The sequence below is a fragment of the Salmo salar genome, chromosome 12, assembly GCF_965601325.2.
Source record: "Salmo salar chromosome 12, fSalSal1, whole genome shotgun sequence".
Lineage (NCBI taxonomy): Eukaryota > Metazoa > Chordata > Actinopteri > Salmoniformes > Salmonidae > Salmo > Salmo salar.
In genome coordinates, this window is record NC_138302.1 from 31412798 (window position 1) to 31438335 (window position 25538).

At 46.1% G+C, this 25538-nt stretch overlaps 1 protein-coding gene across 4 annotated transcripts in view; it reads right to left on the minus strand.

Moving 5' to 3' along the window:
• LOC106564724 (serine/threonine-protein kinase N1) overlaps positions 1-25538 on the minus strand; it is a 67199-nt gene that overhangs the window by 3855 nt on the left and 37806 nt on the right. Inside the window, exons 1-16 of one of the 4 annotated variants that reach the window (XM_014131017.3) lie at positions 23617-23953; positions 7138-7332; positions 6796-6901; positions 6498-6646; positions 5862-5982; positions 3805-3950; positions 3186-3399; positions 2576-2776; positions 2243-2352; positions 1687-1830; positions 1475-1550; positions 1075-1204; positions 774-858; positions 529-608; positions 236-308; positions 51-142 (exon numbers count right to left, since the gene is read on the minus strand). In XM_014131017.3, the coding sequence (XP_013986492.2) occupies positions 51-142; positions 236-308; positions 529-608; positions 774-858; positions 1075-1204; positions 1475-1550; positions 1687-1830; positions 2243-2352; positions 2576-2776; positions 3186-3399; positions 3805-3950; positions 5862-5982; positions 6498-6646; positions 6796-6901; positions 7138-7332; positions 23617-23628 (1934 nt within the window). In that variant the 5' untranslated portion in view covers positions 23629-23953. Of the gene's footprint in view, positions 1-50; positions 143-235; positions 309-528; positions 609-773; positions 859-1074; positions 1205-1474; positions 1551-1686; positions 1831-2242; positions 2353-2575; positions 2777-3185; positions 3400-3804; positions 3951-5861; positions 5983-6497; positions 6647-6795; positions 6902-7137; positions 7333-7782; positions 7935-13698; positions 14042-23616; positions 23954-25538 lie in introns of those variants that run through there. The other 3 variants (XM_014131015.3, XM_014131016.3, XM_014131014.3) reach the window with 3 other exon arrangements.

Sequence of the window (25538 nt, forward strand, 5' to 3'; positions counted from 1 at the left end):
ACACACACACACACACACACACACACACACACACACACACACACACACACCTCTCCACCTCGTCCCGTGCAACAATATCTCCTTTCTTCAGGGCCTTGATGGCGTATATACTTCCTGTCTTCTTATACTCTGACAGCAGCACCTAAGAGAGAGGACAGGTTCAAGGGTCACATTTCAGACTAAATCAAAGTGTTTATTTGGACTTTAAGGGCAGAGGGAGGTTAGAAAAGCATACCTTTCCAAAGTGTCCCCGGCCCAGCACAGCGATCAGCCTGAAGTCCTGGAGGCACAGGGGTTTCTTATGTTTACTGTAGAGAGAGACACACGTTACCACAATAAATAATATCTACACAGTAAACACAGTGACTGGTCCAGCATGGCCAGAGGTGTGTACTGCATTCAACACATGGTCACTTATAGCCGCCAATATAACATTGTTGCGTGTGTGTGTAGGTGTAGGTGTATGTAAATGGCTATTAGTGTGTCCGCATAGTGACCGCATCTGTGGGAACGAGTGTGGGTGCACACCTGCTCAGAGGGGGGGTTTGGGCAGGGCGATCAGGGGTGAGGTCTGGGGGAGAGAAGGGCTCAATCACTGGCAACCGCTCCTGAGAAAAAGAGAGCAGAGGGAGAAGAAGAGGATAGAGAGATGGAGGAAAGAAGCAAAGCCAGGAGTGAGGGAGAGATAAAAATGGGTGAGTGTGTGAGGTTCCTCTCACGTTGTATTTTGATATTCTGTTATTGGGTTTCGCATCTTTCTGTCCCTCTCTCACCGGGGTGTTATTATCAGAGTCTCTCCTGTAATCATGCCTGACTGGAGAGTCACTGTCCAGACTTAGTTTCTCCACTGAGATCTCCCTGAAAACACATGCAAACACACACGTACACACGTGTATACGCAAACACACATACACATACAGACACAAAAGGGTCGTTAGCTACAGGGTTCAGAGTGCATAGCATGCTACGTGGAGTTCATTCAACAAGTCGAGGAATGAATTTGAGGAGTAGATACTTGGGTACAAGTCGCTTGCGTGGGCCACACACCAAGTCGTGTGTTTGTGAGTGTATTACCCAGAGTTGAGGTTGTGTGCATTGGGGCTGTAGGTTCCGGTATTGTTGACGGTGGGGATAGCGTTCCTCAGCAGTCGGACCCAGGTCCCGATGTCAACGTTCATCTGACGAGCTCTCAGGAAAGCCTTGCCTGCAAACACACACCGGAACAGTTCAAACACACTCATACACACACATACACAATATAAATCCAGCTGGACACAGCAGCAAACGCACTAATATTTTAAAAGACACCATACTGTTAAATCTGTTATGACCACTATGGTGAGGTCAACCCTTCTAGTTTCATCATAATAAAAAATGCCATAGAAATACAATCTCATCCTAGCTCTGTGGGAAATACTGAAGTAAGATATCCACTGTACCAGTAGGTTCTGGATTTCTCCCTGCCCTCTCTCACCGTGCTGTCTGGAGAAGACCTTCTTCTGTCTCTGAAGGCGTGTGACTCTCTCAAACACCGGGTTGAAGAATATCACCTGAACAACAAAATCACACACATCACACCTGCACTCTATATAATGGATCTATCAACTCAATTACGAAACACGGTTTTGATACTTCCTTAATGACATCACGTTCACAGCGTGTGTGTGCCTGCGTGTTGAAACCTACCTCAGCCAGAAGCAGCCCCTGTGGCTCCAGCTCCAGCTGAACTCGGTGTTTCTGGTTGTCCAGGAAGTCCTCCAGCTTCAGGTACTTGAGAGCGCACAGCGAGCGGTAGTCCTTCCAGTACACTGCTATCTCCATCTCCCTGGACTGGAACACACACACACACACACACACACACACACACACACACACACACACACACACACACACCCCCACACACACACACACACACACACACACGTAACAGGTTCCAACTAAGATACACACAGACACATGATACTTCTTCAGAGAGCTGACTCCGAAGTGTAGGAGTAAGAGTGTGTGAAGAGGTTTGGTCCTTTTGTGTGTGTGTGTGTGTGTGTGTGTGTGTGTGTGTGTGTGTGTGTGTGTGTGTGTGTGTGTGTGTGTGTGTGTGTGTGTGTGTGTGTGTGTGTGTGTGTGAAGACTTGTTTCTTTTGTGTGTGTATGAGTGAGTACGTGCGTGTGTGAGACAGAGAGGACATTTGTACATGTGTAAGCATATCTGAATGCACAATATTGTCTGTGTGTGACCTCTCACCCTCTCCAGCTCCACAGTGAAGGTCTGGTCCCAGGCCTGCTCCCCTACACTCTTCCAGGCTGTCTGACCCACCACTGAGTTATCCATCTTCAGCACCGCACTCACCTCCGCTACACACATTACACAAATACACCTGTACATAAACATCCATTTAACAGCACAATCCATATGGGTAATTCCATGGTAACGGTATAGTTAATCACACACACACACACACACACACACACACACACACACACACACACACACACACACACACACACACACACACACACACACACACACACACACACACACACACACACACACACACACACTACCCTAGCCACTCACAGGAGAGTTCGTCAGTCTTGCTGGGAGTCTTGCCGCTGACGCTCCCGCTGCGTCCATACAGGTTGCTCTTGCTGCTGCGGTTCATGAAGGAGCGTCCCTCCCCAGGGCTGTAGCAGGGCAGCATGACCGCCGTGCCCTTACTGCGCCCCGGGACCACCTCCAACACTCCCACACAGCCCAGCAGCTGCACCTGGAGAGTACCTGAAGACAAGGGGGCGAGGTGAGAGAAAGACAGTAGGCACATGGGTCATGTTCTGAGACACCATCTAACCTAAAGCAAAAGCTTAATCACTTGATGTAAAGATGCTCCTATCAAAGTTTATTTGAAATAATCTAGATATTGTGCTCGTTTTGGCATTGTGAAGCTAACCGCTATGAAACCACTGTCAATAGTTCACAATCAAGAACAACCCATAAGCCAGGGCATGATGCCAGTGAAACAGAACGAGTGTGAATGTATGTAAAATGTAGGCACGCATGACTGTAAGTCACTTTGGATAAAAGAGTCTGCTAAATGGTATATTATATTAGTAGATTATTGAATGTGTTGGATACTATTGACATTGTGTGCAGTCAAGCCTATTGACACATTTAGACCAGTGTCTCTCACCAGTGAGCGGGGAGGGCTTGCTGAGGGTGCTGTACTGGTTGTGAAGGTAGGGGGCACTGTGGCGGGAGCTGAAGGCCGGGGAGGAGGCCAGGACTAGTTCCTCCTTGATGAGGCAGGCCTTGGGGTGGTCCTCCGGCAGGTCAGCCAGACGCCGGTCCAGAGAGTCCTTCAGGACGTCCAACCGCTGGGACGCCTCGCTCAGACGACACTGGGCCTGGAGGAGATGAGAGGGGGGGGGGAAGTGGGGTGAGATGCTCGAAAATAGACCAGGAGTGTATGTACTGTATAGAAGTGTGGGTTTACAAATGACTGGGCCTGCAGGTAGAGAGATTCAGGGATTTGGAAGGATAGGGGTGAGACCCTAAAGACCGAACCAGGGTCGTGCTCGGTAGGCATGAAAAAGCTTAAATAACTTCAAACAAAGGTTCATTTTCAGATTCTGTTTGGACACATTTTCATCTGTTTGTACCCAATGAACACAACCCTGGAGAATGGGGTTGTAAGTGTGTGTACAGACATGAAGGTAATTATGTACAATATGTATGGTCTCATATGCATCCATGTAGAGTGAGTTTACACGTTCATGTTCTGTGTGTCTACACGTGTATGTGGTGTGTACCTCTGACAGGGCCTTCTTATCCTGGACCTTGCTGGCCCCCAGTAGTCGGAGGACATTCTTAGCTCCATCTGCCACAGCGTGTTCTACTCTGTAGTGATGCCTGAGCTCCTCAATACGCAGCTCCACACCACACATGTCCTGGTTACCTGGGGGGGGGGGGGGGGGGGGAGAAAGAGAGAGAGAAAGAGATGTATATATAAGGAGTGAGCACACCTACATGTGTTTAATGCATGTGATCAACATCGGTTAACTTCAATAATAGTCTAGGAGTTCCTGATATATTCTGAGGTAAAAAAAATAAAAATAAACAATTATCTGGAATGTTTTATTCATCAGGAAAACTCTAGCCCTGAGAGAAAGGGGGTCAGTGTAGTTTGAGTACTGTACTTCATGGTTTCTGTCAACCACTAATCTGAACTGACTTGACAGGTGAACGGACTAGACTGGAACGGTCCTTCTACCATTCTGCTTTCACCCGTCACTGGTGATGTGTTAAGAGAGACAGGGAAAATAGGGCTCCTCTCCAGGAGTACTGGGACAACCTCAAGATCACACATCCTTTTATTCAGACTGCGGAATAGCAGAAGGGTTGAAACATTTCATCGATATGTGTTGGAATAATGCCGATGATAAAACCGATGTCCTGTATTGGTTTAGATTGTACACTGTGCTTATGTGAGAGGGAGGGGAGAGAGAGAGAGAAACAAAGAGAGAGAGCAAGAGAGAGCGAGAGAGATGAGAAAGGTGGCTGGGTATGTGGTTGAATTCCTTTATCTCCTTATAAGGTCTTCGGCTGGATGCCAGAGACCCATCTGACTGACCGTAAAGGGTGTGTGTGTGTATATACAGAGGGAGTGGAGTGTGTGTTTACCTTTATGTGAGTGTGTGATGGGGGTCCTTTTTTGCAAGTGTGTGTGTGGAAGTGGAAGTCATTGGCTAAGTAACCACTAAAGCCACTTAGGGGAAAATCCCATCCTCAACACCACATTCACCCTGCTACATTTTAACAATGATCCCTCGTCATACATGTCTACATTTTAAAGTTAAAGAAGTTGCTTCTAACCAGTGACGAGGAAAACACCTGTTAGACATATTCCATAGGGAATACACTATCCTCACTAGCAATAGTTCCGTTGGGTACAGGTGAGTACACCAGAAAACGCCTGCCCATAGGAATACATTATCCTTAAAATCCCTCCAAATAGTTTTCAGTTCCCCTCTCCTCCTTACTGCTTTCCTTCCATCGACCTCTCCTGACCTCCATCAATCCCTCTCTTCTCCAGATGACCCCATGAGCTGTTTCCTGAGGATGGAGGGCCCATAAAGGCCCATTCACGTGCCCTGCTGCCACTGAGATTCATCGATCGCCTGCTAACTCATAATGCACGATGAGTGCCTAGTGTGCATGTGTGTGTGTGTGTGAGTACGGGTGTGTGTGTGTAGCATGTACTTTGAGAGTCGGTGTTTGTGTGCAAATGCGTTTGTATGCGTGTTCTCTCCAAGTTCGGGCGAGAGACAGACACACACACGGGATGTCAATGAGTCTCGCTGCCCTCCTCACTCCAGGAGAGAACCATCCAGACAGTCCCTGAGGCTGTAGAGTATTGATCTGTTTACGGTTAGCCTCGTCTCAGTCTGGACGGATACGCGACTAATTGTCTACGCAGGGGGAGGCAGATTAACATTCTGTACATGGGGAGAGGTCAGAGCTGGGCAGTATTTATGGCCATTTGACGGATTGAGGTAAAGTGAAATGCGCTGGCAACCTTCCAGCCTCACAGACAAAACCTGTACCTCCGTGACACATTTTATCTCCACAGTCAAAAATAGATAGATACATTTTGCAGGCAGACAGTTGGACGGTGGCAAAGTGTTGACCTGCAAATCAGACAAATAAACGGACAGAGACACAGACAAACAGAGAGAGGGCCGCCCAGACAGATGGGTACACAGAGCGAGGGCCACCCAGACAGATGGGTACACAGAGAGAGGGCCACCCAGACAGATGGGTACACAGAGAGAGGGCCACCCAGACAGGTAAGTATACACTGTCCTACCCTGTGTGTCTTCGGTGTGCTCAGTGGCCTGCACGTTCTTGCGGATCTGCATGCGGATGATGTCGATCTTGGTCTTGCTGTCCTGCAGCATCTGCTGGGCCGTCTGCAGCATCTTCTTGTCCTGATTGGAGGAGGAGGAGAAAAACACAGGAAGTCAAGACCCGGGTCACATGACAGGAATTAGAAGATGTGATGAATCTCCTCAAGTATAAATTGCTTTCTTTCCTTTTCTGCATCTGCACTGATGTGATATACACTGATGTGATATACACTGATGTGATATACACTGATGTGATATGCACTGATGTGATATACACTGATGTGATATACACTGATGTGATATACACTGATGTGATATACACGGATTTGAATATACACTGATGTGACATACATATACAGGTGAAAGCTAAATCCTGGTATGAATCCACCATGTTGCTTTTCCCGGTTTCTGTGTAATCAGATCACTGTAGATTAAGGAGAAGCATGCATTTAAGCGGGGAGGACATAGGAACAAGGACAGTCAGAGACCTGAGGTGACAGGAGACAAGGACAATCAGCAGATGGGGGAGGGAGGAAAGAGGTGCGGTAAGTACAGAGGGAATGAATCAGCAGATGGTTGGTTAGAGAGGACAGTACCTTGGTGGATCCGTTGGCGTAGATCGGAATCATGTTCTCGGCTCCCTGTTTGACCTTGAGCTCAATGTTGAGCTGTCTCTCCAGGGCGGCAATGCGGTCCTGGCTTGCTGACGAGTGGCTCTCCGCCCCCGGGGACTGGGGTGGGTCATCTGGGGGTCAAAGGTCAGATACATGTTGTCACTGCAATACCAACACAACACCTTGAGGTAAATCTATCATGGCAACCAACATCTCCATAGCCTGGCTATGACTATGCATGGGTGACACATAAAACGAATGGAATCGTCTAAAAACATACCCTTGTTGTCATCTCCTCCCTTGACCATGATGTGAGCGTCCAGCTCCTGTAACTGAGCATGCAGGTCTTCCAGCTTACGGTTGGAGCTTCGTAGTTGGGAATCCACCTAATAAATAACACACAACAGATTTATATAGCACCTTTCCAATGCTCATAGCACTTTCCATCAATGCTCGTCAGTGAATGTGTAATGTGTCATGTCACTATGTTAACTTATATGCAATGCCCTACGCTTTATTTGAGGAGACCCAATACACACAATAAAACAAAACAAAACTATTATATTACATTGTAAGAGGGGGGACTTATACTAAGAGTGTAAGGGGAGGAAACCTAGCCTACCTGGGAGGCATTCCTCTTATCGGTGGTGGCCCTGCGGAGGTTGTCAGCTCCCTCCTTGATCTTCAGCTCCTTCCTGATCTCCCTGCGGATCCTCTCCCTCTGCTCATCAAGACGCTGCTGCACCGTGGTGTCTGAGAAGTCCGAGCTCTGGTCCAGACCCAGCTGCTCTAAGACGGACAGCCCACCTGGGTCACTCTGGATAGGGGGAAGAGGGAGCGGAAGGATGAGGGGTGAAAGAGGGGAAGGAGAGAGAGGAAAGGGGGTAACAGAAGAGAGTAGGAGGGAGAGGAAGGAAATGGGAAAGACAGGATAGAAAAAATATTAGCATGTGTTTGTAGAAAAGTCAAATGCAGGCCAGATAAATATTTCAGGAGGATGATATCTAGCTACAACGTTCAAGACTTCACATCTCTTTAGTCCACAGTCCCCCCTGAAATTGCCAATGTTTTGAGCTCTAAAATCTGAGCTTGACTGTACAGTCAGAGACACAGTGGTTACCACAAGCTGCAATTCCCTCAGGGAGAAAGTCAGCCAGCAAACCAGCCAAACAATCAGGGAACCAGCGGGAGACAGAGTGAATCACTGCTAGAGAAATCACAGCCCTGTCCCCCCAAAACCGTAAACAATACAAAAACAACACATCACCTCCTGGCTGTCGTCATCCTCAAACAGCCCGTCGCCATACCAACACATAGTCCCCTTTCACCTTGAAATTACAACCGCCAGACCACAGAGATCCTCTGACAACACCGCTAGCTAAAACCACGCTCATTGAGTTGGAGTAGAGAAACAGAAAGGAAAAGATAGTCAGGGTGGTAGAGGAGTAATGTCAGGGGGGACAGGATATCCGTCCCACACCAGCTCAGGCCCTCCCTGTTTCCTGCCTGTGTAGCTCTGCTATCAGGGAGAGAGAGAGAGAGGGCCCGTTCCAAACATACTAAAATGCATCCTTCCGTCCTGTCTTCTTTGAAGTAAATGACTAACCATGTTTCCATCCACTGTTTTTATGTGAGTAGTCATAGCATATATACCATTTTTATTTTTTAAACCCGACAGCTGTGATGGAAACAGGAAGTGTCGGTAGAATTTTATAAACGCCGACAGATAATTTGTCTGTTCGACATGGTGGGATCTTTTTGTGTCGGTAAATTGTTGATGGAAACGCCATTAGGTGCAAATACTGATATAATAACCATCATTTGGAAGTAAACTTGGAGCCACACCATGACATGTTGTGTGGTCCTCCCACTACGACTCTAGTAACCATGCAGTTTAAATTAGGCTACAGATGAAACAAGTTATGAACTTCACAGGGTGGTGAAAGTGCATGGTGATGAGCTTGATGCTCCATTCCAATAAATGTTGAGGGTCTTATTCTGGTGACATGATCATCGATGCTTGACTGCCGTTTTGACAAATAAAAACATTCTTGAGCTTATCCATTAATCTCATCGTGTAGCCTACCCGCACTGCATCTGCGAGCTGTTGACTAGAGCGCACATACCAAGACCAGAGTAGACACGTTCGCTATTTAACGCAACAGCAAAACTACCGGTAGAGTTGAAAATGCAATGCAAACACATTGACTGCACGGCCAGGCAAGACTCCAACACATTCATAAAGTTTGCCGATGACACAACAGTGGTAGGCCTGATCACCGACAATGACGAGAAAGCCTATAGGGAGAAGGTCAGAGAACTGGCCGTGTGGTGCCAGGACAACCTCTCCCTCAACGTGATCAAGACAAAGGAGATGATTGTGGACTACAGGAAAAGGAGGACTGAGCTCGCCTCCATTCTCATCGAAGGGGCTATGGTGGAGCAGGTTGAGAGCTTAAAGTTCCTTGGTGTCCACATCACCAACAAACTAACATGGTCCAAGCACACCAAGACAGTCATGAAGAGGACACAACAAAAGCTATTTCCCCTCAGGAGACTGAGAAGATTTGGCATGGGTCCTCAGATCCTCAAAAGGTTCTACCGCTGCGCCATCGAGAGAATCCTGACTTGTTGCATCACTGCCTGGTACGGCAACTGCTCGGCCTCCGACCGCAAGGCGCTACAGAGGGTAGTGTGTACGGCCCAGTACATCACTGGGGCGAAGCTTCCTGCCATCCAGGACCTCTATACCAGGCGGTGTCAGAGGAAGGCCCAAAAAATTGTCAAAGACTTCAGCCACCCTAATCATAGACTGTCCTCTCTGCTACCGCACGGCAAGCGGTACCGGATCGCCAAGTCTCAGTCCAAGAGGCTTCTAAACAGCATCCCCAAGCCATAAGACTCCTGAACAGCTAATCAAATGGCTACCGAGACTACTTGCATTGCCCCCCCCCCCCCCCCCTCCCTTATTTTACACTGCTGCTACTCTGTTATTATCTATGCATAAGTCACTTTAATAACTCTACATGTTCATATTACCTCAATTACCTCAACTAACCGGTGCCCCCGCACATTGACTCTGTACCGGTACCCCCTGTATATAGCCTCACTATTGTTATTTTACTGCTGCTCTTTAATTATTTTGTAAAAAGTAAAGTGTGTGTGCACTACATCATCACGCACTGATTTTTATCTGCAACAAGTCAGTTTACTGGAAACAACTGGTGAGAAAATGTTCATATTTTCTTTATGCAGATTTTAGAATATTTTTGCCAATTGCATGGAAACCTAGCTAATAATAGACATGGCTGAGAGTGGGAAAGGTGTGAACCCTTGGCTTTCACCAATCAAAACGTGTAACATCCGTGATTAGTGATTACCTTATCGAAGGATGGAAGGACACACTTCAAAACTACTGGAACGGGGCCAGTCAAATAAGTATGGGAGGATGTGCCTTTTTGACCTTTGACTTCCTCTGAGCTCATAATGTGCACTAGACTGAGTGCAGTGGCCACTAAAAGCTAACCACTACTCTTTAACAAGAGGGAGGAGAAACCGAGCAGAGCAGAGAGCAAGAGAGCATCCTTGCCCCGGCTGTCAGCTCACATTACAGGAAAGGAGGAGGAAGGGAGGCTAACGGTTAGCAAGCGCCTCATCCAGATCATCTGACAGGAAGAGGCTAACGGCTAGCTAGCGCCAACATCCATCTGATATGATAGGCGCGGCTAACCTAAAGTTAGCCCTTAGCACTCCCTGCCTGTGGTTCCTAGTGAACTCACTCTAGAACCCTGGGGCGAATGGCTAGCTTGTCCCAACATCCATCTGATATGATAGGAGAGGCTAATGCTAGCAGTTAGTGTGGCTCTAGGACCCTGGGGAGGTGCTCCGGGCCCAGACTGAGTGGGTGGGAGGTTTGCAAGGACTTCGGGCCGACACAACCTGAATTAAAGATAAAGTTTGCTGCTGTGTCTGTAAAGCACGGAGGAGGAGAGCGAGATGAGAAAACCTCTCGCTCTGCAGACTGGCTGGTGCACTCACTGCACTGTACTGCTAGCCTGGATAAGGAAACACTGTACTGTAGTGTAGAAGGCAGTGGGTGTTGAGTTGACTGGGGTTTCAGCATGACTGTGCTGCTTTGTTGTGTTCTACTTCTGCCACATCATAGGCCTAGAGGACGCCTGAACTGAACACATGTCTGTTTCTGCTTCAGGAACTTGGTGTCGTCGTGTGTGCTGGCAAGGCAGTGTTGTTGAACGCAGAAAGAGTCTGGTACACAGGATGTCTGAACTGTAGCCATGCTGCCAGTCTGTTTCTGCTTTAGTAAACTTGTTGTCTATCCACATCAGTGTGGCAACTGGCAAGGCAATGATGTAACCAGTGTTGTTGAACGCAGAAAGAGTCTGGTACCCAGGTTAGCTGAGCTGGCCCTTAACACAGGAAGGCCAAGGTTGATTATTTAGTAAATATTTTCTTAACTCTTCTTGAACTGCACTGTTGGTTAAGGGCTTGAAAGTAAGAATTTCACGGTAAGGTCTACAATTGTTGTATTCAGCGCATGTGACAAATAAAGAATGATTTGATACCACAAAGAGATGTCCTTTATATATAGAGAGTGTGTGTGTGTGTGTGTGTGTGTGTGTGTGTGTGTGTGTGTGTGTGTGTGTGGGGGGGGGGGGGTTTGCAGCTGAACACAAAAGATAGTAACCCCGATAGAGGAAGTTAGTGTGTGAGGTTACTATGGGTAAAAGTTGCCCTTCGCCACAGATCTAGGATCAGCTAGGTCCAAATCCTGACCTTGACCATTAGTGGGGAAAACACAAAACTGACCTTAGATCAGTGTAAGGGCAACTTCGTAGGGCAACTTCATCCTTCTCCAGTTACTGCACCACCAGAGCTCCAATTAAATGGCAATTGAATTAGGCCTATATCATCGTCAACACTGCAAGTTGTCCAGCTGCTCCTAGACCCGCTAGGACTTTCACACAACTGCACCAATGTGTACTAAGTAGCCATCTGGTATCCCCAACGCAGTAAGTACCGATAAGTGCATAGAGGTAATGACTGGCTAATTCAATAGATAGTGGTGCCGTTAGCTATACGCTAATAGAGGTTTATTCAATAAGACCAGTGGAGGACAGAGAGAAGAGAGGGAACTGAAGAGAAGAGAGGGAACATGGTCAGAGTGCACTAGAATGTCATCAGCTCACGATGGAAAACAGTCCGCCAGAGTTTCCTTCTCCGAGATAACGATTTGAACAGAGATACTGTCAACACACACTGCTGGCATCAGATACTGTCGCCCACGCTCACACACAGAAAGCTGACACTCACTCACACACACCAAAATCCCCTCCCTTGGCCTGACTTAAACTCTCTACATTACAGCAGGTCTCTGGAGTGTGTCGACACCTATGACCCATTGCCAGGGTATTGTTATTGTAGAGGGTGTGATCTGTGTACTGACTGGACTCATACTTCATCCTGTCGTGTGTGTGTGTGTGTGTGTGTGTGTGTGTGTGTGTGTGTGTGTGTGTGTGTGTGTGTGTGTGTGTGTGTGTGTGTGTGTGTGAAGCCAGAGAACCCAGATACACCGCCGTGAACCACTGACACTCCCCTGCGACTCCATTCCATTGTGATGTAATGGAGCTCACAGGTCGTCCATCTTGGGAAGTCTTCTAGGGTCACCAGACATATACAAACTTCAGTGAAAAACTTGATCAAGGTGCCAAAGCAGCAGCACTGACAGAGTCTGTACGTCCTGGTTGCCGGACCCAAATAAAGAGCAGATATTTATTACACCCGTCTTTATGGTACACAGAGTCTCTCTGACAGGAGTGTGTGTGTGACATCCAGAGGGAGTGTGTTCTGTGTCTTGATGAGGGAGAGAGTACAGTCAATATACAGTTAGAGCAGAGGGCCTCTCATGAGGTAAACAGAAAGGTTCTCTCTCTGTGCTCCCACTTCTTGGCAGTCTACACAGTGTATAAACACACACACACCATCTCCCACACACACTATGTATGGGGCCGTGGCTGGTGAACACACACAAACACACAGGCACGTATACAGAAAAATGTGTGCGCGTATGCAGGTACAATGGCTGCTTTTTGAAATAGGGTTCCTGTACTAACTTAGTACGCCTAATCAACTTTCCCTCTCATCAAGTGCAACATGGTCACGTCTTTCTGTTCGCCTACTTTCAACTGCAGGGAATAACCAGTTACCACATATAAACTGGATGAGAAGGCAGACGGGGGAGATGTTGAGAGACAGAGAAAACAAGTGGAAAGAGCATGTCATCCCCAGGGCTTGCAGAGAGAGAGAGAGGGAGAGAGGGAGGGAGGCAGGGTGAAAGAGAGAACAAGAGCTCACACCTGCAGCTTTACTGCCCGTATGTCTCTCAGTGGCTCCAGCCCTGCAGTAATGGGAGAGAGAGAGAGAGATGAAGGGAGAGACAGAAATAGAGAGAAAGGCAGCTAGACTAGTAGAGGACCGTGAGAGAGCGAGAGTAGTGAGATAAAAGATGCTAGGATAAGTAGAGGAGACAGAGGGAACACAATGCAAGAGAAAGAGAGGGAGCCAGGACGAGCAGTGTGAAAGAAAGAGGGACAGAAAATGGCTCTAGGACGAGTGGCCAGAGAGAGAAAGCGAGGGAGCATGCGGAGTGAAAGAGAGAGGGGAAGTGGAAAGCCAACACAAACAAAGAGAAGCAGCACGAGGGGGACAGGAAGAGAGGCAGATGACGCACAGCTGGGCCAATGTGACATGGAGAGAGAGAGGACAGAACGAGACGGACGGAGGACAAAACAAATATAGCCAGGAGGGCAAAGAGGAGAGGGAGACCCAGACAAGAGGAGAAATAGCCTAGTCATTCGGTTAGAGACAAAAAATAGAAAGCAATTTAAAAACATTATGAGAAGTGGACATGGAGGGAAGGAATAGTAAGCAGACAATACAGGAAGTAAACAGCTGCCTGTAAGGCAAACTGACATAAACAAGAGAGACCCAGAAACTCAAAAATACAGACACTTGTGAATTGAATGTACCAAGACACAAAATGAAACACATATTGGACAGACAGACGGACAGACAGACCCAAAGCCATGGGAAAGAAGGCACAAACGCTGACTACAGCAACACACAGACAGTACAGCACAGTACATACACGCCCTCTGAACCCTACCGCTGTGTCAGGGTGACCGCCGTCTTCCGACCGCTCCCCCGGGCTCTCCCCCATCGCCTCTTCGCTCGCCATCACCCTCCTTCTCTTGCTCCCTCCCTACCTCTCTCTCTGAAAGTCTCCCCCCTAGAGCACTGCTTTATCTCTCCCTGCTCAAATTCACCGCCAACTTCCCTCTTCAAAAGGGAAGAGAGAGAAAAAGGAAACTACAGGAGAACTAGAGAGGGAAAAGGCTGCCTGGTTGAGAGACGAGAAAAGAACACGAGCCCTTAGACAGACGGAAAGAAAAAAAAGACAGAGACCGAGTGTGACAGATCTCTACCCTGCACAGCTTCCTGGTCTTTGAGAAAGAGAGAGAGCAGGAAAGAGAGCCAAAAAGCGAGAGGGAGAGAGAGCAAGACTGTCTAATTGTAAACATTCATTTAGGCAGGGTCGGTCTAGAGACTGAACATCAGAGGGAGAGGAGAGCAGTTCTATGTGCTCATTGTGTGTGACAGAAAATATGACCAGAGGGCATAATAACAGAGGTACTGAGAAAAAGATGTAGGGGGAGGGAGAGAGCGAGAGAAAACAGACAAGAGAGGCTCTAGCACCACTACATCACTCATCCTCCCCCAGCTCAGATAAGGCCTGACGGATGAAGGGAAGGAGGAAAGGAGAGGGAGGGAGGGAGAGAAGGAGGGGGAAGTCTAGAAAATTATCCTGGCGCTTTCTCCTTCCATCTCTCCCTGGCTTCCCCATCGTGTTTAAAAAGCACATAGTTCAGCACATCAGAGGAGAGCAATGTTCCGTTATGCAAACCCTAGGTACAGTGATTCGGGAAGTACTCAGACCCCATGACTTTTTCCCACATTTTGTTAGGTTACAGCATTATACTAAAATGGATAAAAAATAATAATAAATGGATAAAAAATAATAATAAATCCTCATCAATCTACCCACAAGACCCCATAATGACAAAGCGAAATCAGGTTCATACATTTTTGCATATTTATTACAAATAAAAAACAGAAATACTTTATTTACATAAGAACTCAGACCCTTTGCTATGAGACTTGAAATTGAGCTCAGGTGCATCCTGTTTCCATTGATCATCCTTGAGATGTTTCTACAACTTGATTGGAGTCCACCTGTGGTAAATTCAATTGATTGGACATGATTTGGAAAGGCACACGCCTGTCTATATAAGGTCCCACAGTTGACAGACATGTCAGAGCAAAAACCAAGCCATGAGGTCGAAGGAGTAGTCCGTAGAGCTGCGAGACAGGATTGTGTCGAGGCACAGATCTGGGGAAGGGTACCAAAACATTTCTGCAGCATTGAAGGTCCATTCAAGAACACAGCGGCCTCCATCATTCTTAAATGGAAGAAGTTTGGAACCACCATGACTCTTCCTAGAGCTGGTCACCCGTCCAAAATGAGCAATCGGTGGAGAAGTGCCTTGGTCAGAGAGGCGACCAAGAACCCGATGGTCACTCTGACAGAGCTCCTGTGTGGAGATGGGAGAACCTTCCAGAAGAACAACCATCTCTGCAGCACTGCACCAAATCAGGCCTTCATGGTAGATTGGCCAGACGGAAGCCACTCCTCAGGAAAAGGCACATGACAGCCCACTTGGAGTTTGCCAAAAGGCACCTTTGTACTGAATGCCAAGCGTCACATCTGGAGGAAACCTGGCACCATCCCTACGGTGAAGCATGGTGGTGGCAGCAACATCATGCTGTAGGGATGTTTTTCAGTGGCAAGGACTGGGAGACTAGTCAGGATCGAGGGAAAGATGAACGGAGCAAAGTACAGAGATCCTTGATGAAGTCCTGAGCGCTGAGGAGCAGGTTCTCAGACTGGGGCGAAGGTTCACCTTCCAATAGGACAACAACCCTAAGCACACAGCCAAGACAACGCAGGAAAGGTTTCGGGACAAGTCTCAATGTCCTTGAGTGGCCCAGCCAAAGCACGGACGTGAACCCGATCAAACATCTCTGGAAAGAACTGCAAACAGCTGTGCAGCGACGCTCTCCATCCAACCTGACAGAGCTTGAGAGGATCTGCAGAGAAGAATGGGTGAAACTCCCCAAATACAGGTGCCAAGCTTACAGCGCCATACCCAAGAAGACTCGAGGCTGTAATCGCTGCCAAAAGTACTGAGTAAAGGGTCTGAAAACTGATGTAAATGTGATACGTTTATTTTTATACATTTGCATAAAAAAAATAACTATGGGGTATTGTGTGTAGATTGATGAGGGAAAAACTATTGAATCCATTTTAGAATAAGGCCGTAACGTAACAAAATGTGGAAAAAGACAAGGGGTCTGAATACTTTCCGAATGCGCTATACATCCCAAATAGCTCCCTATTCCCTTTATAGTGCACTACTCTTGTCAAAAGTAGTGCCCTATAAAGGTAATCGGATGCCATTTGGGACACATCATATGGGTGGAGCACTGACTCCTCACCTGGCCATCGTTGAAAATAAGAATTTGTTCTTAACTGACTTGCCTAGTTAAATAAAGGTAAAATAAAAAAATACACAACACTTAAGCCTGTCAACACACAGATTTAGCCTAACATAAGACAGTGTCAAACACCAGGGGCTTTAACACTGGGTATTCTCACCGGGTTACAGCTAATGACAGTATTACATTTACATTACATTTACATTTAGCTAATGACAGTATTGTCAGACCAAATTGTTAAGCTGGTCCGCACTCAAAAAGGAGATTCAAGGTTTATGTTCAGTATTTATTTCATTCAGGTGTAGGTAGAGAGAAAAATGTTTCTACCTTTGTCAGCTGCACAGTCACAATCTTCAGGTAGGTTGTGACAACAAAACCCCAGACAAGTGTTTGAGCTGAAGAATAGGACTACAATGTAGTTCAGACTAGGGCTGGGCGATATGGCCAAAATCTCATATCCCGATAATGATACATTAACATGATACAGCACATTCTGTAAATTCAATGAATAAGTAGTTTGTATAAAATGACCACAAGTAAAGGCCCATTTCTTATTACATGTTGAATTATACTCAACAATAAAAGGTTCTTACTCATTTCATTATTTCTCCTTTTATTTAGAACCTTCGTGCAAATTTTCAATTAAGCATGTAACTAAATATAAAATATTAATGTATAAAATCTAAAAAGGTTAATAGAAAACACTTCAACTATAGTTGCAAACAAAATTAATATAGGCCTAAAATATATATTTTTGGGGGCTTGCCTGTTTTGCATGTTATTTTGGCATTAATATGTGTCACATATCAATTTGCATTTGGTACCTTGGGTCAAGTGTTACCACCACCTCACGAAACCCCCGTTTCTCAACCATGTAAATTGGGGCCATGTCTTTGCAGATATAAGTTGTAACCGCAGCTGTTATCTCCTTCCATCTTCGTGATGCTTTGCCATATGGTGTGCCGCGGGCAAAAGCCTCTTGCAACGTCTGAGTCGGGGGGTTTGTTTTGAGCACGACTGTACTTTTTTGGGTCTCATCCGTAGACTCTCTCCATACTGTTTCATATTATTCTTGCGTAGGTGGTCAAATAGGTTAGTGGTGTTTAAGCCTGTTGTCAGGACCGGCCTGCTGCATATTTTGCAGAAGATGGTTTTCTGGTCCGTGTCAGACTTTTCATACCCAAACCACGTCCATGCGACCGAAGTAGCCCCTCTTTTAGGTACGAGCTATATATATATATATTTTAGGCCTATATTAATTTTGTTTGCAACTATAGTTGAAGTGTTTTCTATTAACCTTTTTAGATTTTATACATTAATATTTGATATTTAGTTACATGCTTAATTGAAAATTTGCACGAAGGTTCTAAATAAAAGGAGAAATAATGAAATGAGTAAGAACCTTTTATTGTTGAGTATAATTCAACATACATTTACATTTTAGTCGTTTAGCAGACGCTCTTATCCAGAGCGAATTACAGTAGTGAATGCTAACATTTCATACATTTTTTTCTCCGTACTGGTCCCCCGTGGGAATCGAACCCACAACCCTGGCGTTGCAAACACCATGCTCTACCAACTGAGCCTGTAATAAGAAATATGTCTTTACATGTGGTCATTTTATACAAACTACTTATTCATTGAATTTACAGAATGTGCTGTATCATGTTATGTATCATTATCGGGATATGAAATGACCTATATCGGGATATGAGATTTTGGCCATATCGCCCAGCCCAACCCCCAAGTCACATGACTGCGGAACAGTACATCAAATGACTACCTGGACTACTTGCATTGACCCCCTTATTTTTTGTTGCACACTCACTAGACTCTACACACACACATATACTACACTGACACACATACTCTCACAAACACAAAAACACGTGCATGCATAATGACGCCACACACACACACACACACACACACACACACACACTTTCACACTCGTTGCTGCTACTGTGTTTATTATCTATCCTGATTGCCTTTTCACTTTTACCCCTACCTACAGTTGGAGTCGGAAGTTTACATACACTTAGCCAAATACATTTACACTCAGTTTCACAATTCCTGACATTTATTCCTAGTAAAAATTCCCTGTCTTAGGTTAGTTAGGATCACCACTTTACTTTAAGAATGTGAAATGTGAGAATAATAGTAGAGAAAATTATTTATTTCAGCTTTTATTTCTTTCATCACATTCCCAGTGGGTCAGAAGTTTACATACACTCAATTAGTATTTGGTAGCATTGCCTTTAAATTGTTTAACTTGGATCAAACGTTTTGGGGAGCCTTCCACAAGCTTCCCACAATAAGTTTGGTGAAATTTGGCCCATTCCTCCTGACAGAGCTGGTGTAACTGAGTCAGGTTTGTAGACATCCTTGCTCGCACACGCTTTTTCAGTTCTGCCCACATATTTTCTATGGGATTGAGGTCAGGGCTTTGTGATGGCCACTCCAATACCTTGATTTTGTTGTCCTTAGGCCATTTTGCCACAACTTTGGAAGTATGCTTGGGGTCATTGTTCATTTGGAAGACCCATTTGCGATCAAGCTTCAACTCTCTGACTGATGTCTTGAGATGTTGCTTCAATATATCCACATAATTTTCCATCCTCATGATGCCATCTATTTTGTGAAGTGCACCAGTCCCTCCTGCAGCAAAGCACCCCCACAACATGTTGCTGCCACCCACGTGCTTCACAGTTGGGATGGTGTACTTCTGCTTGCAAGCCTCCCCCTTTTTCCTCCAAACATAACGATGGTCATTATGGCCAAATAGTTATATTTTTGTTTCATCAGACCAGAGGACATTTGTCCAAAAAGTACGATCTTTGTCCCCATGTGCAGTTGCAAACCGTAGTCTGGCTTTTTTATGGCGGTTTTGGAGCAGTGGCTTCTTCCTTGCTGAGCGGCCTTTCAGGTTATGTCGATATAGGACTCGTTTTACTGTGGATATAGATACTTTGTACCCGTTTCCTCCAGCATCTTCACAAGGTCCTTTGCTGTTGTGCTGGGATTGATTTGCACTTTTCGCACAAAAGTACGTTTATCTCTAGGAGACAGAATGCATCTCCTTCCTGAGGAGTAGGACGGCTGCGTGGTCCCATGGTGTTTATACTTGCGTACTATTGTTTGTACTTGTGTCATGCACAAAGTAGATGTCCTAACCGACTTGCCAAAACTATAGTTTAGAAATTTGTGGAGTGGTTGAAAAACGAGTTTCAATGACCCCAACCTAAGTGTATGTAAACTTCGGACTTCAACTGTACATACCTCAAATCACCTCAACTACCTCGTACCCCTGCACATTGACTCGGTACCGGTACTCATTGTATATAGCCTTGTTATTGTGTTACTATTCCTTTTTTATGGTCGGAGGGAGGGAGAAAGGCCCGCGGAGAGGAAAAGCGGGGAGAGATGTTTGAAGGACAAACATTCCCACCTGGGATGTAAACAGAGCGAGGTCTGGTGGTGAAGTGGCTCATATCCATAAACAGTGAACCATCTGAATAACTCATACTGTGGCATAGAGGGAGGAGAGAGAGAAGGAGAGACATGGAGGGAGGGAGAGAGAGCAAGCGAAAGAGCAAAGGAGAGAGAGATGGACAGATGGAGAAAAACAAGCCCTAGAGAAGCCCACAGAGACTGAAGGCCTTGGCAGCAGTTGCAACAGTATAACACACACACCGCCAGCTGAGCCCATGGCTCACCACACCAGCCTGTCCATCACTCACTGTCTCTCTCCCATGCTGAGTCAGTGAGTGGGCTAGACACCTGTCAATTATCCCAAGGCCTGGAGTCAGTAGGCTAATACATCTGAGGGCGGGATTAGTTGAACTTGACACTTGTTTGACAAGTGGTGGAAGGTTTCCTGCTGTAAAGGCATGTTGACAGTCTTGTTGAATTAACACTGTTCATGAAGAATCAGATATAGGCCTATGTCATAGTATGCTGCACAACGTAGTAAATATGGCCTCAGTTCTGTTCCAAGACAGGTCTTGTAATTTTAGTCCTTATGATAACAGATGGCATAGGTAGTAACAGCTGATCCTAGACCAGCCGTTAGGGTAGAATCTCTCCCTGGAGGGCCCTTACATGCTATTACACCATGCACCGTGCTGTGTGTCCCACTACTAGACACCTGTGAAAGCTGCATTCACTCTGCAGTGATGAGGTGTGAAACTAGTGTCGCCAACAGAGCAGTGACAAGTGGGTGCACAGGCCTTTCACACCCCAATGTGTGTGTGTGCGTGCGCACAATGCCAAATGGACATTGGCAGAAGTCCTGTATAAACTATTTTAAATACATTTTATATGCTTGCACCTAATATCAAATACTGTACACTGATAAACACAGACATGCAAGACCTAACCACAGACAAAGACAACCTAAAGGCACAATGACACAGACACACAGTCTGCGTGCGTGCATGTGTGTGTGCACACAATGTGTTGTCTGGGAGGCCTGACTTGAATGAAGATTTAATGGAGTGATTGACTATTAAATATGTCTTGTGTTCTGTCTGAGTTCGGGTCACGTTGACACACTGGGGGAGATCAGGAGAACCAATCCCCTACTATTGTACTGCTCTACAACAACAAAAACAATTAAGTTCAACAACACACTCCTGAGACTTCCTGGATAGCTAGTAGTCACAAATAATAAACAGCATCAGAGTGAAGAGAATGGGGGAACAGCAGCATCAAGGATACATTTTAGATAGGGTTAGACAGTCTTTCATCATGACAGACAATATTAAAACATTGATTTCTATTGTGTGGCAAGTACATCCGACTGAATTGGGATGATCTCGATGGGTGAGTTCCATATTCTCTCTAATCAAATCAAATTGTATTTGGCACTTGCGCCAAATACAACAGGTGTAGACCTTACCGTGAAATGCTTACTTACAAGCCCTTAACCAACAACGCAGTTCAAGAAAGAGTTAAGAAAATATTTACTAAATAAACGAAAGTAAAAAATAAAATAAAAAATAGAATCAATCAAAAAGTAACATACAGGGGGTACCAGTACAGAGTCAATGTGCGGGGTACAGGTTAGTCGAGGACTCTATGCCAGAACTCTACATCTGTGGTTTGTCTCGACCGAACATTGACTTCATTATCACGTAAACATACAGACTGAAACATGGATGGCTCCCGTTCTCCCTCCCCCACATCCTCTCTCCTTCTGTTAGTTAGAAGTCTGGCCCACAAGGCCCTGAGGGAGACACACAACTCCCCTCTCTATGTCTCCTCTCAACCACAACAATACACTATTGTAGAAGAATAACATATAGGGCCTAAATACAGAGGAATTATGACTTGTTATAACCGGCTGACGAAAATGACATAACACAGGATGTTTCTGTTCCCACGATATTTCACCTCTACGAACAGACAATTCTCATAAGCATAATTAATGTAAGCCTAAGTGTGTAATTCACTCACTGTACCAGATAAATAAGTCAGTGTGTGAACCTGAACCAAATCTCCCTCTCTCTTTCTGCATATAATGTAGGCTATGCAGAGAGTATCGAGGTGAGGATGTATAAGCACTAAGTAGGGGGGAAAGATGAATTATAGAGACTAGTTATGAATAAACCAGTGCGAGCTAGCTGCAGTGTTACGGCGTCTGCTAGTGGAAGAGACTGGGATGAACTGTGCTCCTAATTGGAATGACAAGCCCAGAGTTAATCCTCCAGCCTACACTGAACTGAACAGAGTAACCCCCCCCCCCCTCCCCCCTCCTTCCTCTCTGAATCATGAGTCATAGTAGAAACATCTGGAGGGGTGGATTCCTGGGATGTCTGTGTGGTGACGTCAGCAAGACCTGGGAGGGATCAGGGCTAGCCTAGCAGGCAACCACAGGATAACTTATATTGGGGATTAATGATGCGAGTCCGTCATATCTATGCGTCCTACTGTAGATGAAACTGTACTGTGTGGTGACAGCAGCAGGACCTGGGAGGGATCAGGCTTAGCAGGCAATCACATCTACTAGGAGTGCAGATAGGCTCACTACACCCCTCTACATAATTTGCTCTGTCGCCTGTGGATACCAGGCTACTGTACACTGGACTGTAGTAGGATGTACCGTCGCAAAGGAGAAAGTACAACACAGACTTCTGGAGGTGATAAGGTCCTTCAATATGGTCCACTTCTAAAGCGTTTTACTTTGATATTCTACAGGTAGCGGCCTCCTGAGCCAGTGTGTTGTTTACTGTCCTCCTCAGTCCTTTACTCCTCTAGGCTGAGAGGAGATGAAGACAGGTGACTAAAGGTTGGGAAGAGAAGGAGAGGTTCTCCCAACGAGCCCTTCTATGTGACAGGCCAGGAGAACCTCTGAACAGAGATAGGGCCAGAGGAAAGAGACCGAGAAAAGCGTGTGAGTGCTAGGCCTTGTAAAGAGAGAGAGAGCCTCACCTACAGAGAGATGAACCTGGAGAAGAGTCCCCTAAGCAAGCTGGTCCTGGGGCTCTGTTCACAAACACACCCCACAGAGCCCCAGGACAGCAACACAACTAGATCCAACCAAATCATGAGAAAACAAAAAGATAATTACTTGACACATTGGAAAGAATTAACAAAAAACTGAGCAAACTAGAATGCTATTTGGCCCTAAACAGAGAGCACACAGTGGCAGAATACCTGACCACTGTGACTGACCCAAAATGAAGGAAAGCTTTGACTATGTACAGACTCAGTGAGCATAGCCTTGCTATTGAGAAAGGCAGACCTGGATCTCAAGAGAAGACAGGCTATGTGCACACTGCCCACAAAAGGAGGTGGAAACTGAGCTGCACTTCCTAACCTCCTGCTCATTGTATGACCATATTAGAGACACATATTTCCCTCAGATTACACAGATCCACAAAGAATTCGAAAACAAACCCAATTTTGATAAACTCCCATATCTACTGGGTGAAATACCACAGTGTGCCATCACAGCAGCAAGATTTGTGACCTGTTGCCACAAGAAAAGGTCAACCAGTGAAGAACAAACACCATTGTAAATAGAACCCATATTTATGCTTATTTATTTTCCTTTTGTACTTTAACCATTTGTACATTGTTACAACACTGTATATATATATATATATACACATAATGACATTTGAAATGTCTTTATTCTTTTGAAACTTCTGTATGTGCAATGTTTACTGTTCATTTTTATTGTTTATTTCACTTTTGTATATTACCTACTTCACCTGCGTTGGCAATGTTAACATATGTTTCCCATGCCAATAAAGCCCCCTGAATTGAATTGAGAGAGGTGTATTTGGTAGACGGAGAAAGAGAGCTGGTGAGGTGATACTGATAGACATGGCTCTGGAAAAGCCCTGTAACAGAGGACAGGCGAAGAAAAGGACGGTTGGGACGACAAGGAGATAAAAGGAGGACTATAGAAAAACAGACAGTGACAGAACGAGGGACATGAAGATCAACTTTTGAACTTTACCATAAGCCTCATGTCCTCTCCTGCTGTACCGAAGCCGTCAGCACATCTGAGAGGGAGGACAGGGCAGGGCAGTGGGACATAGAGGCTTCAGAGCAGTAACCCTACACCCTGGCCTGACAGCAGAGGGACAGAGGGAGGGAGAGAGAGAGAGAGAGGGAGGATTTACTCTGGCAAGGAGCCCGGGGACAAAGGCAATGAGACAGAATGAGAGGGGGGGAAGAGAGATGGGTAGAATGATTGTTAAACTTAATTCACCATGTGCAAGGGAGTGTGAGAGAGAGGTGTGGGAGAGGAGAGCAGGAATCAGACTAAATTCAGCATGTGTTAGCTAGACAGTGTGAGTGTGAGAGAGAGAGAGAGAGAGAGAGAGAGAGAGGGGAGAGAGAGAGAGGACTAAATTCAGAATGTGTTAGCTAGACAATGTGTGTGTGTGTGTGTGTGTGTGTGTGTGTGTGTGTGTGTGTGGGAGAGAGAGAGGTGTGGGAGAGGACTAAATTCAGCATGTTAGCTAGACAGTGTGTGTGTGTGTGTGTGTGTGTGGGAGAGAGAGAGAGAGAGAGGTGGGAGAGGACTAAATTCAGAATGTGTTAGCTAGACAGGTGTGTGTGTGTGTGTGTGTGTGTGTGTGTGTGTGTGTGTGTGTGTGTGTGTGTGTGTGTGTGTGTGTGTGTGTGTGTGGGAGAGAGAGAGAGAGAGAGGTGGGAGAGGACTAAATTCAGAATGTGTTAACTAGACAGTGTGTGTGTGTGGGAGAGAGAGAGAGAGAGAGAGAGAGAGAGAGGTGGGAGAGGACTACATTCAGAATGTGTTAGCTAGACAGGGGGGGGTGTGTGTGTGTGTGTGTGTGTGTGTGTGTGTGTGTGTGTGTGTGTGTGTGTGTGTGTGTGTGTGTGTGTGTGGGAGAGAGAGAGGTGTGGGAGAGGACTAAATTCAGAATGTGTTAGCTAGAAAGTGTGTGTGTGTGGGAGAGAGAGAGAGAGAGAGAGAGGTGGGAGAGGACTAAATTCAGAATGTGTTAGCTAGACAGTGTGTGTGTGGGAGAGAGAGAGAGAGAGAGGTGTGGGAGAGGACTAAATTGAGAATGTGTTAGCTAGACAGTGTGTGTGTGTGAGAGAGAGAGAGGACTAAATTCAGAATGTGTTAGCTAGACAGTGTGTGTGTGGGGGAGAGAGAGGGAGAGAGAGAGGTGAGAGAGGACTACATTCAGAATGTGTTAGCTAGACAGTGTGTGTGAGAGAGAGAGAGAGAGGAGAGAGAGAGAGAGAGAGAGAGAGAGAGAGAGAGAGAGAGAGAGAGGTGTGGGAGAGGACTAAATTCAGAATGTGTTAGCTAGACAGTGTGTGTGTGTGTGTGTGTGGGAGAGAGAGAGAGGTGTGGGGACTAAATTCAGAATGTGTTAGCTAGACAGTGTGAGTGTGTTTGGGGGGGGATATTGGGTCAGAGGACAGAGACTGCTAGGCCTTGTAAACAGCCAGAGAGAGAGAGCAGAAAGAGAAAGGTATTTGGTAGAAGGAGAAAGAGAGCTGGTGAGGTGATACTGATAAACATGGCTCTGGAAAAGCCCTGTAACAGAGGACAGGCGAAGAAAAGGACGGTTGGGACGACAAGGAGATAAAAGGAGGACTATAGAAAAACAGACAGTGACAGAACGAGGGACATGAAGATCAACTTTTGAACTTTACCATAAGCCTCATGTCCTCTCCTGCTGTACCGAAGCCGTCAGCACATCTGAGAGGGAGGACAGGGCAGGGCAGTGGGACATAGAGGCTTCAGAGCAGTAACCCTACACCCTGGCCTGACAGCAGAGGGACAGGAGAGAGAGAGAGAGAGAGGGAGGATTTACTCTGGCAAGGAGCCCGGGGACAAAGGCAATGAGACAGAATGAGAGGGGGGGAAGAGAGATGGGTAGAATGATTGTTAAA